Below are 14,815 nucleotides of genomic sequence, written 5' to 3'. Positions count from 1 at the left end.
ATTACACATTTGTTTTGGCCATTTAAAAATAATTTTATAAGTCAAGTCACTTAGGCACACTATATACCCAAAATAATTCTGTAGTGCATTTTTTAAATTTTATGTCTGGTTGAACATAAACAGCAGCAACAAGACAGTGATGGAAATATCTTTACATTAAAATGGTCAACATCAGTGAAACTTTATCTATCCCTTTTGACTGTGTTTGTGCACAAAGCATCACCACTGTAAACACAGAGTCGTCCTCCCCTCCTCCTGCTGGAGTCTTGCGTGTTGCATCCTGTCAGATTAGAGTACAGTCTGCCTCTAAAGTCCAGCAGTGTGATTCAAGATGTGGTGGAGCAGGTCTCTGAAAGATGTAGGCACAAAAGTCTCTGGTTTCCTGTTGCCTGACCATTTCTTACATTTCATTTTCCTGAATTAGCCAGGAGCAGCCTTCAGTCCAAGCTGGGTTAGCATGGCTCTCATCCCTGCTCTGCTCCTGGGATGATTCATGGTGGTGCGTCCAGCCAGTCTGACTGGGTGGTTGAGAGATGCCCTGTGTATTGTTGATCGTGCTCTTTAATCCAGACTCCAAGCTTCCTTTTCCAGTGCCTACAAGTGTATTTCTGACATAGGTAATATGTCTTTGCTGAAAAAATAATTGATTAAAAGCAAGATTATTTTGGCGTGTGAAAGAGCTACTGACAAAGTAAAGTGTTTTAGCATGCTAACATTCACTAATTAACATAAAGCACAGCTGAGGCTTATGAGAATGTCATAACTTTTGGAGGTACTTGGTCATAAACTAAAGTACAGTATCGAACAAATTCAAACTGTGACGTGATGACGACGTGAAAAGAAAGTTATGATTCATCCTCAAAGGGGACATGAATTTAGTAATCTATCCAATAGTTGTCAAAACAACAAAAGTGAACCTCACGGCATTGCTAGAAGAAAAGGCACCCTCTGAGGACTGTCAATGTCTGTGCCAAGTGTCACAGCTATCCAGCCAATAGTTGTTGAGATATATCAGTCTGGACCAAACTGGCACTCTGACCAACATTCCTATCCCAAGAGCCATGCCAAAAAAGTATGGCTAAAAACAACAGCAGAATAAAGGTTGAACAGATTTTTTTTTAAGTGATCCTTTTTTATCATTGGTGAGTACGTCTCTGCCTTTCTACGGCCCTCTGCAGCCTTTCATTAATGCTATTTCATGGGACAATCAGGTACATCTGTTTCTCAGCATCACATGGACTGAATTTCCATCTGAGAATTCATCACCTCCAAAAGGATGCCTCTATTTGCCCTCCATCTTGGCTCGGCTGTATTATAGCCTGTCTGCCTGTCTTCATAGCTGATGCCAAGTCCTTACAGATGCTTCATCATTTCCTCTTTCCAATGCCAGTCATTTTTCAGTCTTTTTTTTTGTGTGTGTGTATTATTATTATTATCTACCCAGAGCGGACACTCTCTGAAGGAGCCCTGTTTGTGCTCCAGCCAGGCTCACAGCTATTTAGTGGCTCTGCTGTTTTCTTTTCTTCTCCCTCTGTTCAGTTTGAATACCCCAGGGAAATTTGGCTGTGCCTCTGATATCTTTTCTTTGTCCTGCTGACCAGTTTCTATTTCTCCTCGTCAGTTTGCAGTTTGCCAAGATACTGTCAGTCATTTTGATATCTAATTGTCTCCAAGGTGTTTTTAGTGCAGTGCTGTCCGGGAGATATCTACAGCTGTCATTGTACTCATCAAAAAATTCTAAATTTACATGTTTGTGTTTTATTCTTTCGCCTTGTTCATATTTAGAATATATCACTAAATATTGGCATTTCATTCTTGTTATAGAATATTAAAGCAAACGCATCAGATCTTCAGACATCTGAGCAATGTGTAGCAGAAGGCAGGGGGTTGGACAGTTAGTGCCAACATCCTCTTAAAGCTGTGCCAATGCTGTTTGAGTGAAACGACAACACAGTCTTGTGCGACTGGTGAGCTATCTGCCATCTGGACTCAATTGAAAGACTCAAGTGTCTTAATTGGACGCTAGTAAAGAAGCTCTTACTCTGTTCACATAAAGCAAAGGTTCACACACATTTCAGTTTCCTCTGAAAGTCGAACCTAATATGACAACGCTGACGATGATGACGGAGATGATGATGATGGCAATAATCATCATCAGTGTCATCATGTTTAGCTTTAGTGGTTCTGCTGTCTGGATAATTTGGGATTTTTACGACGACGGACTCTAACAGAAAAAATTGTCAAATGGTGAAATAATGGTGATGGATACAGCGGTGACAGTTGTGCTTATTTTAGCTCTGCAAGAGTGAATAATGAGGCTCTCCCTCTTCTGCCCCCCTTCCTTTCTCCCTCTGCCCTTTGCTTCAGGTCAGAACATCACATTCCCCCCGGTGGCTCTGTGGGTAACTGTTGGCCTGGCCGTGTGTCTGCTGGTGCTGCTCATCGCCCTGGCTGCTGTCTGCCGCAGGAAGATCAAGGAGAGCTGTGAGGAGGCCAGGAGAGAAGGTAGAGGGAATGGAGGAGAGGGGGAGAGAGGGGGTGAAGGGGAGTGGTGGCTCTACACATTCTGCACCACTATATTTTCACACGGAGTACAATTCATTTGTGATGACTCTCTTGGAAATCCATGTTTAATCCTCAAGGTTAGATAAAACCATGTTTTTGGGCTGTCTTGCCTTCATTAGGGGCAATATGAAAAGTTAATCTCAGAGTAGTGACAACTTCTGAGCTATATGCACAAAAAGGATAAAGTAATGAAATGATTTTCTTTTTTTTGTTTTTTTTTTCGTTCTTGGAGTGCGTTGGCTTACTGCGTACACAGTTCAAGGGCTTACTGAATAATGGATGCTAACCTATCATGCTCTCAGGCCCTTTCAACCCTTTTCAGGGCCTTCGTTAAAATGCAGAAGGCCCCCTTAAAGTCTTCACATAGTGGGCCAGTCGATGATATGCATAATTGCGACGTGTTGCCTCGATCATGTGGGAGGCACAACGAGAGCGGGAGAGATAGAGCAGAAAGCAGTGATGAGATGTTAACTGCTCAAGGAACTTTGAGAATCCAGAGGGAGTTCTGCTTAATGCGTATAGGCAGGATCTCGGATGGTGGGACACATATCTTCGGCAAAGAGGAACATCATTACTCGGGTCCAGTAATTAGCGTTGCGGAATAGCTGAGGATCGCCGCAAGTGCAAAGAGAAAAAGTTTTGAAATGAGATAGATAGTGCAGAGCCACCAGCTCTGCTGTAATGAGATCCGCTCAGAGTGGAGGAGACATTTAAATAAAGGTCAGCCAGTGTCTGCACCAGGGCCCAGAGGTTTGAAAATAAATATGGAAGTGACACAGACTCAGAGGAAAGAGTAAATAGCTCCATAGAACATATGAAATCAAATGAAATGGAAAGACAGAAATATAATGCAGGTCCTCCCACGGGCAAAAGGCTCCGAGGGTTGTGGGGCCCTTTTCTTCAGTGGAGTGGATGAGGAGCTGCATTCTCCGCCTGCAGCCCTGACACCGAAGGCAGGGATTGATTATGTGGTCATCCACTGTCCGCCTTATTGAAATGTTAAGTCTTATTCTGTCCCCTGCCAGCAATGCTTCTGCGCTCTTTGGTGTTTTCAAAGCACAAAGAGTGGGAATGCTGACTTTATTCACGTATGATGCAGACTCTTATACTCCTGATAGAAAGATACTGTATGAATACAGATGTGGAGGGGGGCTTAAAATAGGATTGCTATGCACATATCCAGAGCTGTGGGGAGGGCGGAAGCGGGGAAGTGCAACCTAATTGTGGTTGTCTTATCTTTTAATGGCGTTCCTGGGTATGGCCAGATTGAAGTTGACTCTCTCTTCACTGTGTCTGGGTAGCGAGGGTGGAAGGGTCAGTAAAAGTGGAGAAGTGAGTAAGTCATTTTTCTTCCCTGTCATAATGTATGTGGAGAACCCGAACGTGTATTGCAACAGAGCAGAGCAGGTCGTGGTATTGCTGCTAGAAGTGAAAAGCCTAATTCCAGGGGCAGTGTTGTATCTCAACACCAGCAAGACTCTCTTCTCATTGACATGTTTTTTTTCTTCTTCTTCTTCTGTCCTTCCTTACATAATGACTGTGTCTATGTATCTAATATATGCTTTCACTGACCTATCCAGGGCCACTGTTCCATTTCTCCAAAGCTTATTTTACATTTAGATAAGCATATGATTTAATCAGAGCTATGCTTGGAGATCATGTGTAGGTGATGGGGGACGGATATCCCCTGTGTGGCAGATGAAAGTCATGAGGGAAAGTAGTGTTTCCCCCGGGGTTTTTACCACAGAGATGCATGTGTTTCACAGGGGTTAACACTCAGATTTACCACGGACCAAATACTGTGATTGATTGCCTTTGTGTGCATGAAATAGCAGACATGTAAATTTATTTCTCTTTAAATCTACAGTATGTGGAAAAAGCTTGTGAATAAACAGGCATTTATAAAATCCCTGGAAAACATTGGCAAAAGAAAGCTGTTTATTTCTTTTAAATGAGCAAAATTGTTTCATTTTTGTCATCAAGAGTTGATATTCAAAGGGAGAGAAAATGAATTAAAGCCTACGCAGCTCAAACGCTGCTGTCATTAAGCCTTATGTCCTAATATGCACAAAGGATTTAAAAAAAGAAGAAGGCCCTGCTGTTTCTGGGGTGTAACAATGAATTAATTAGGCTCACTAATCAGCGTATTTATAGTACTATAGGTTTACTAACTGTGGCCATTTGCTCTTGCTTACATTTTAAACACTCGTGAAGTTACAGCAATGCTAGAAGAGATTCAGCAGCAATGCTTCATCACTTCTGTGCAGGGGAAACATAGAGGCAGAAGGGAGGATGAAGAGGAGCAGTGACACTCTTCTGGCTTCACTGAGTAGCCGTTTCTGTCCCCTGACACTCTCGTCTTTTATGTGGTTTGTCCAGTTTTTGCGTTTAAGCCATAACTAGCCTTACCCCCCACACATTTGGGATATAGCCCATAGTGGCATAAAATTGTAACATTCTCAATGTACAAGGGAAGCAGTTCTCACTCCCAGCCCTGTGGATGCCCTCGCCTTCACCCCAACTTTAAGGTGCTTTTAAATGAGCCTCACTCTCCTATCAAAGCCCTGCCCCCCAAGGTATTTTCACTGCTGCTACAGTGTTGGGACTCTTAGTCGATTTGGAGGTGTTGAATGAAACGGTGAAGGTAAACAGGGTCACACATCTGTGTGGACGTTACACCACATTTCTAAAGATGTGTAGTATCGAGGTATCGGGATCATTTATTTGTCATCATACAACAAGGGGTTGCACAACAAAATGAAAGTTGTAGTCGCTTCATGTTACACATGTATATACACACATATATACAAATAATTCGGTGAACAGAATAGGATAAAATAGAAACTGAAACGGTATACAGCTATTTATATGCATCCTCCTGAGGTAATCAAAAGAACACAAGAGAAATTATTAAAGGTTTAAACCTATTCTCAAAGAATGTATAAAAATTACAAAAGAAATATGCAAAAACATAATATTCCAAAAACCTTTTTGGAATATAAACAGCAGCAACAAGAAAGTGATGATAATGTGGTCAACATCTTAATATTAAATACTTCATATATCTGGTAAACATTGTCAGTCAGCTTTGACTGTGTTTGAACACCAACCATCAATGAAGTAAATACAGATTTCTCGTTGCTTGGCTTGGAAATGATCGTTAAAATCCCCTGCTCTTAATCCAGACATTATACTTCCTTATTCCAATGCCCTTTGAGTGTATTTCTGTCATCGGCAAAAGCAATAAAGCTGAAAAAAAAAATAGCTAAACTAAACTAAAATAAAAATGCTTGAATGCAGTGCCATTGCCATGGAAAAATGGCAACCAGGGTGCTTTTATTCTCAAAATGTACACAAAAGGTTAACTAAAGTGGTATTCTGGATTTCCAGTTCAAAGCTGCCAATATAATGGCATCTTGACACCCGCAGTGACAGTGTGGTAATGGTGGTAGTAATATGACATTCACTGAGAATAATAATGTATGTGATTCTATAACATTGGATTTCAAAAGACAACAAAACACAGAAGAGAAACTAAAGAATGTGCTGTGGGTAGACCAATGCACACTTTATAGACTGGAAATCTGGAAACTCAGCATGTTCTGCTGCTGTAATAATAAGGATTTTTGCTTAATTTCCCCAGAGGATTTTAGTCTCTGCTGTCAAAGTCAAGTAAAATCGGGCAAATGTACAAGAATATAAACAATCTAGACAAATAAATGAATTGTGATGCCTTGACATTAAATTTAGTTCAATTATCATTTTAAACTTGTGTCTCAGACACTAAATAGTGGATCTCAGGCCCAAATGTGGTGAAAATGGTGTCATAGAATTAATATCAGCCGCTTGGCTACCCTGTCACAGGCCTATTTTTAGCCTGTATGTGTGTGCGCACATGCATGCCATGTGTGTATGTAAGTGTGACAGCCATCACTGAGTTGCCTCCCTAACTCTGTTGACAGTGGGTTTTCAGAGAGCCAGCAGCTAAAGCCTAATGTGATTACTGTCTTTGTGAAAGGGCTGGATAAGAGGTGAAGGGGTGGGTATGGCTCTGCGTGTGTGCTGTGTGTATGTGTGTGTATTATATGGTGGGGGCACCATTGTGTGCAGCTTGGTCGTCATATAGCTCTCTCACTGCAGCTTGTCCTTTGAGCTGTGAAGGATCAGCTCACCATAGGCTTGTGATGAAGTGACTACATTGTGTGCCTGCCTTTGTACTGTGGCGCCCACTGATAATGACTCCTCTGTCTTCCCCACAGCTGAAGAGGCCAAGGAGCTGGAAGAAGAGGAGTCAAAGACAGGTCAGCCAATCCACACCTGGTCAAACCTCAGCCTCAGTGTACATCAGGGACCGGCTGTATGTTTTAACTAGCACTGCAGCTGTGCCGGCACTCATGGAAAATGCTGGTCAGGAAAAAGCAGCAGCTGGAAATATCCACGTAATTAAGTTTCACATCCTTTAGGTAGAACTGATACTGAAAAATTTAAATATGTTTAATCTTTTGCATTCACCACTGTGAGCTGTGTAATCGTGCAGGGCTGTAAACACTGTCAGGAACAGGCAACACTGCACTTTATCCACCGAAAACAACTGAAAAAATTAATTAGTTAGGGATGCACTGATCAACCGGCCAGAGACCGGAACCGGCCAGTTTTCAGCATGACCGGCCCTGACCGGTGACCGGCCTGTCAGCATCACATGTCCGATTCTGTGCCTGTTATTGTCACACACAAGTTCTGCACAATGGTCACATCACGCACGCAGCAGACAAACTGACCGTGATATCACACCCACTACAGTGCTGATAACAGCTACACACACTCAGACACATGCTTGCTTGAAGATGGTGTTAGCAACAGACTCCAAGAACAGGATAAAGAGAAGAAAGACAGTCTATAACAAGACAGAGCAGCTGACAATGTCACAGAACAGCCGTAAACGCTCTAGCTCTTCAGGCTAATGTTAGCCAGCAGCAGACTGCTGTTCACAGAGGGACAGTTAAAATCTCACCTCCTGTTCTGGCTGAAGAATAAACAACCTGTGTCGATGTGTCTCCTCAAACATTTTCTCATCCAGACTCATTTAACTTCTGCATCTGTCTCACGGCAAAGTTTTACTGCAGCAAACTGTTGCACCGCCTCAGTCTCCTGTTTGTTTACATCTGCTTCCACAGGAGATCACGTGAAATCGTGTCCCGCAAAATCCCGCATTCCCCCTATTCATAATCTTAATATAAAACTATAATAAGGTCTGGTTATAACCTGGAAGACTTTGGAGAAAATTTAAATAGTATTTAATGAATGTTTAATAGTCAGTGTTTTATTATGAACATCCAGTTTAATTTTTTACAAGAAAAGTTGCAAAAATGTTTGTGAATGCCGTCAATTGCTTAGCATTGAATTGTAGCAATTCTTACAAAGACTGAAAATCAGAATCCACCAAAATTGGAATTGGCAGGTCAGACCCTTAAAAAAAATTGGAAATCAGAATCGACCAAGAAAAGAAAGTAGAGAGGCTGAGCAGAATGAAGGTGTAAACACAACAATCAGTTCTTTACACATGCAAAATCTCATGGAAAACTTCAATCTAGACCAGCCCTGCTAACACACTGCATTGCAGGAACATAGCTGCAATGCAACTTTTGTCACATGTGACACTGTAGCAATCTCCTGAGTGAATTTCCAGAGGGGTTATTGCCAGCAAATTATTTTAGATGTTGCCGATATGTTTCAGGAAAGTAGTTGCAACATAATTTTTGTGACATGACATTGTAGCAAGTTACCAAGTGAAATCCCAGAGGGTCATTACCAGCAGGTTTTTTTAAATGCTGCCGATATATTATCCCAATGTTTCCACCAATTTCTGGAGATGTTTAAATGTATTACCAATGTTGCAACAACATCATTATATAAAATACAAGAAATGTCACGTAGAGGGTGTTGAACAGATGCTGCAAAAATACCATTGAATATCTGTTATATTGTAATATTTCAACAATGTACCATAACTAATGGTAACTTTGTAACTGTAATGTCATAGTAACAATGTTGCAGGGACATACTGTGTTTGTATAGAGGGGACTAAAACTCAGATTGGCATGGGGCCACTCCAGCGTTTACTTACTGCAAGAAATTTCTATTGATTTACTTTTTTGTTTCCATAACTAACACATTGGTGTCATACTAAAAAAGTACAAACTGCCATATATATTTTATATAGCCATGCATTGAACTCAGTGATTCTTCTGTCACTATGAATTGGTCATTTACACTCCTGATGAAAATGGCTAACTGAGCATTGTTGGTTTTGTCTTGTTTCATCAAACACCACAGGGTGAAAACTCTAGTTTTGTCACGTAACTGGTTATAAATGTCACTTGATAACTTCTGATCTGCTCTCCCACTGTGTTTGCTGATGGAGAAATATTGCTGAACAGGCAATGTTTTTTTCTGGGCAGTTTGAGACCTCTGATCTAGAAGAACACATATGTCATATTATTTACTATGTGCAAAGCAGTAATGTAACACAAATATCGAATACCACAAAAATCACCCACATTTCAGTCTGTCTTCTTTCAAAAAAGAAGTCCAGGTGGCAGGATGGTACAGACCCAACAGAACAAGTAACTGAATGCTAAGTTTATTTACTGAAGTGTGAGTGAACGCTGATGAAGCATGAGTGCACGTGAGAAATGAGACCAGCTTCAAGCACCGAATCCATTCAACAGAAACCCAGTGGCATAACTCTTCGACTGTGTGTGTGTGTGTGTGTGTGTGTGTGTGTGTGTGTGTGTGTGTGTGTGTGTGTGTGTGTGTTTCAGGCAAGAGAGGGAGATGGGCGCACTAATTTAGTGATGCCAACAAGCTGTTTTACATTATACGTTCCCCCAAAGCTACAGCTATAATAGTGAAATCTATCTTGTCTATAAATTTAATGGTAACAAGTTCCACAAGTTCCAAGTTGCACAAAATGCCAACAATAGCGCTGCTGCCGTGTCCTGCACTCAAATGATCCTGTTTACCAAGCCGAATTGATTTTGCACTGAGTCCTGGGTGAAATGTGTTATGCATATTGTTGTCGCCTGGAATAAGACGCTTTGAATTTTTATGATGAATAATCCAGCAAAATGGACAGACATCACCTGTGACAGTCTGTGCACTGCTTAGCGCTGCACAGGCAAGTCACTATTCTTTCAGATCTAACTAAATCATTCAACAAAGGCAATGCCCAGAAGGAACAATATTCCACATTTAGAAATTTTGCCCTTCGGGAAGGAGACATTTCACAATTGTTCAGAGCCGAGCGTTTAAAGGAGGAAATAAAGATGAATAAGACTAAGAGTCTACAGCCACGCTAGTTGCTCTCTGAGGCCGTGTAAGGTAGAGCAATGCTTCAAGGTAAATGTTAATGTCAGTATGCTAACATGTTCACAATGACAATGCTAACATCATAATGTTCAACTTGTATAAAGTTTAAAAAGGAAGAAGTAACTATCTTTGCTATTTGCTTTGGGTTGAAGGCCAACACCAACATTTTAAAGGAGCAACATGTGACATTTCAGGTGGACAAAATAGCCAGTTGGAGCTATAGACGCTATATTAAATAGATTGAGATCCTATTTAATATAGTCTATGGTTGATGCAGTTGATGTTTCCCCTCGACCTCTCCTTCGCTGCAGGAACTCTGCAGGAGCACAGGACACATGCAACATCGCAAATTGACAGTAACAAGAGAGGACCACTCTTAAACTGCAACTTCATCAGCTGTTTATAACGATTTATGTAATTCGTCTGTCAATGTAAAGCTAAGCTCGTTATCCTGAAAACGAAAACCCACTGCTACAAAAGTACACACTCTGGACTTGATGGTGTCTGCCTGCCAGACACCATCAACATATTGCTCAATTAACTGTTATAAACATCTGCTACTTCTACAAGATCATTTATGATAACTTACAACTCATGAACAGACACTAACTGTAATGACATATCGTAGTCATTTTATGATTTACTACAGTAAATATATCACAGATTTGTCCTTTAACATTCTCACAACGACAGTGCTAACATAATAACGTTTAGCATGCTCATCAACTTAGTTTGGTATGTTAGCCATAGACTGTACACTAGATAGTGGATGCAGCTTACGGGTCTGAAAAGTGAAGCCGATGCAGTGGTGCCTTAAACATACATTCTTTCTCATGGCCAGCAGGGGGCCCATCTTGAGTGAAATAGATGATAAAACAGCGGTTCCTTTTGGGCGGCAGTACCTAATGATTGTGGTCATTTTTAGTGTGTCCGTTCAGTGCAGCATGCAGGGATCATGAAACTCAGACCAACCTGTCCAACTAGGCATTGCTGATAAAATATAAAAGAAGGTTCTGCTACTGCATAACCCATTTTTTGCTTAAAATGTTTTCAGAAACATATTTTAGTGTATTACAAAATGAGAAAGGTCAAAGTATGTCACCCACCGGTTCCACACTCTCATCAGTACTGGTGCAAAAGAACAAGATGGCAACCCCCATAATGCCAATAACCTATGGGTAACATTACAGTTGGATCACACTTGGTGTTAGCATGTTGATATTTGCTGATTAGCATTAATAAAGTTTACACATCTTTTGCTTTACAATAATGTTGGTGAACTAGGGCAAAATATTTCAGTGTGTGTTTCTTTTTCTGTGATTAGACTGATGTGAAATTTTGCTTTGTGCTTATGACCTTATGAGTCCAGAATTAATTTTGCCATTAGCAAGCAGAGCAAGCTTCTTCTGCCTGCCCAGCCTCAGCGACTACCCCCTCACAGTCCTGAGCGGTTCTCCCTCAAGCGTTAATGTCATTAGAGTTATTCATTTGACTCCTTCTTTAGTCTGATTGAATTATTTAGCCTTTCTGTGAACGGCAAAGTTAATACCATGTGATTTTAATAAGCTGAGAGGTGAAGGAGAGTCTCTGAGTGAAGGGGGACAATGACTTTTATTCTCTAATGCCTCTCTCATGAATGTTTCAGAGAGATCTGTGCAGCCAGGAGCGGGGTCAGCCATCCCACAACTAGTGAGACTTAATAGTTCAGCTTTAGCTAACGGGGCTGGGGCAGAGGAGAGCAGAGCTGGGAGGGCTGTAGTATGTCTGTGCTCTTGTGACAAGACAGCAACTTGCAGCCACCCTAGCTCTCTCTGCCTCTCGTCATCGCCCATGCACCTGGTTGATCCAGGTGGACGTTGCGGGCGGTGAGCTGGTGAAGTCAAGCTAATGGCTCTGCCTTCTGAGATCACTCTGTAAGCACTCCAGACAGGCAGCTTTGTTTTGCCATCTGGCTCCAATTGCGCTGACAAAGGCAGAGGTTCCTGCATGAGACAAAGGAGCTGAAATGAGCCCCACTTTAATAAACCCAGGATGATGGGGAGCCACGTTTGTGTGTTATCTTAATGAGCTGTCCAAAGGAGAGCGTGCCTCCCCTTTCAAAGCCAGCCTGATTTGAACAATAACCAGTGATAACTAGGGACCTGGGCTCATTCATTTGCAATGGGGTAGGATCCCTTTGTTGCTTTTACAGCAGAGGCAAATAATGTTTAACAAACAGTGGAGCTCAAATTCTGGATTTATTTGCAAGTGCTAAAGCCAACAGCAACCCTTTTGCACACACAAACACACACTCATAGGTCTACACAAGCATGCAAAAGGACACGCACAGCATACACAGAAAAAAAAAGCACTGTTACACTACTAATCTACATGCACATGCAGAGATGAGCAGTGTGTTCAGTTCTTGCTGGCTTCATCCCTCACCTCCCCACCTCCTCCCTGAAATGTGTTCAGTAATCTGAGCATGATGTGCTGTTTAGAGGGGGCTGCAGTCACGCAAGTGCGGCTCCTCCTGTCAGAAGCTGGCTTTAGTTTGTGTGCACTAGCCCCTGTCTCCCTAAATCCTGGACTCCAAGGAGTCAGGCCTTAGCAACGAGGCCCCTGGAAGAGACTGTTAGTCAGTGACCCAGTTCTTTCATAGACAAAGAATTGTCGGAGAGAACAATTTGACACGCCCTCTGAAAAGGGAGCTCCATGTGAAAAACGGTTTTATTAACCCTTTTTAACCGAAGCGAGGTCCCTTGAAGGTGGAAGATTAGGGAATATCGGGCCTTTTAAATTTGATGTTAGAAGGAAGCTCCAACCTTCACCATCTTTTGACTCCTTCATGCCAAGGCCACCACGGAAAGATGGATGACAGTTGCTAAAATCATATTAGAGCTGTGAGTCCGGTAGCTCATCACCCTAAACGTGTTAATTTCAAGAAACTAGCTAGCTGAGGCTGTATAAAGGTGACTCTGAGCAGACAGACAGAAACAAGGACAGCTGTACCAGAGTCAAAGTCACCTCTGGGCTGATTATATCCTCCCTCTGTCCTGTCTATTGAGTTATTCACATAGCAATGAAAATACAACACCTTTACACTGGAGGAACATTATATTCACCTTATGTCTCTTGTGGTACTAAAAGTGTAGCATGTTGAATGAATGAATAAAGGAAGGAGTATGGCTGTATGTTTGTTATATTATATACATATTTTTATTGCCTCTGGCAATATAAGCCATTATACAGTCAATTAGAGTATAGTTAGGCAGTTGTTTTTTTTTTTTTTTCATGTCCATTTAACCATAAAACTGCATTGTAGGAAATTGGATTATTAAGAATAAGGTAAGAAATTATATGTTAAATTTGGTTTTGTAAAATCAGGTTGTTCCTTAATCTTGATTGTTGGACTTTAAAGGCATCCTGTGGAGATTTTGACCACTAGTAGTTCTACTGAGTGATGTTATTATGAGCAGGTCCCATTTTGTTCATCTGTGGTTGATGTGATGCACATCCTCTAGATGTACACACACTATTCCACTGAGTGATAGTTGGTGGCAGTAACACACAAACTAAACAAGGCGCCAATACTGGATTGCAGATGCTGGTAATGATATATGTACGTATTTTGGAGGGGTAAAAAATTCCAATATCGATATATTAGTAATGTCACTATGTATGTCACTATATTGTAATGGCCACTCAAATCTTGTTATCAAGCACTTGTGATGAAGGTATGTAAGAGAGGCAACATATTTTACAATTTAACAATAAACATTAATAATAATAATAATAATAATAATAATAATAATAATAATAATAATAATAATAATAATAATAATAATTATACTATAATAATTAAATACTAATAATTACAAATAACTGTGCATTAAAAAGACACAAATAGAGCTAAAATATATATATATGTATATTAAACTTAAAATTAAGAAAAATGATCAAATATACATCAAATAATGCCTGCAAAAATAAAAGAAATGGTCCATAATGGACAATATAAATGTTGATGCTGATACAGGCTGGTATAGCTGTGATAGGCCGGTATCATGCTGATAATATCAGTTTGGCTGTACTAACAAGCCAACATTTATGTAAAATTAATTAATTAATTTTTTTTAATTGGCCTGGCAGATTTTTCATGAGGAAGAAAATGCACTCAACACTTAGTTGCTGAGAAGGCTTTGGTGTGCAAAACTGAATGTAAACACAACTTTTGTGTATTTACAAAAATAAAATCCACAGGGCACCTTTAAGTTATTTTTGTTTTCTTATTTACTGTATTGATATAATTGATTTAAGCCCAATGTAAACAACCAAATGTAGAGGCTGCAGGTGGTTGAGGTATAATGGCACACAGAAAAACCTTGGCTGCATGGCATTACCAGACCAAGGCTTATTAAAAGTTGCATGCGGTATTCTTATAACATAACCCAGTTTGACAGACCTGCAGGTCATGAACATACCATTCCACATTGCTACAGCTGGAATTGAGAGGGCCTTGGAAAGCAGCCTCAGGCAGCTCTGCTTGACATGTCCCCTCTTTTCACTGGCACCGCATACTTATCCACTGGGCACTCCCAACGGTCACACATTACTGACTAAAGATATGTAAATAGAACATTCATGTTGCCTTCATTATTAGATGTGGGTCACTGGATAACTTCAAGAGCTCTAATTAAAAGAACTCCGTGCACACCATTGCTTTCATAGTTGCACACACATTATTGAAGTGCTGCACTCATGTTCCTTGCTGGTTCAGCACCGTGCACTAAGCTACATGTTTAGTACTGTGTTTTATCCAAGGGTGAACGCTGAGAGATTCTGTTTTAATGTTGAAGGCCAAATAACACTGGTTGGATAATAATGGGAATTAAAAACCTCT

At 40.8% G+C, this 14,815-nt stretch overlaps 1 protein-coding gene across 1 annotated transcript in view; it reads left to right on the top strand.

Moving 5' to 3' along the window:
* The window catches only part of cd276 (CD276 molecule), an 85,894-nt gene that overhangs the window by 53,175 nt on the left and 17,904 nt on the right, over window positions 1-14,815 (top strand). The window contains exons 5-6 of the mRNA XM_084720238.1: window positions 2,368-2,505; window positions 6,825-6,866. Coding sequence (XP_084576364.1) covers window positions 2,368-2,505; window positions 6,825-6,866 — 180 coding nt within the window. The remainder of the gene's footprint in view (window positions 1-2,367; window positions 2,506-6,824; window positions 6,867-14,815) is intronic.

Source organism: Lutjanus erythropterus, chromosome 1 (assembly GCF_056507025.1).
Source record: "Lutjanus erythropterus isolate fLutEry1 chromosome 1, fLutEry1.hap2, whole genome shotgun sequence".
Classification (NCBI taxonomy): Eukaryota; Metazoa; Chordata; class Actinopteri; order Lutjaniformes; family Lutjanidae; genus Lutjanus; species Lutjanus erythropterus.
Note: the sequence above shows the minus strand (reverse complement) of the source record. Positions and strands in the feature narration are given on the sequence as shown.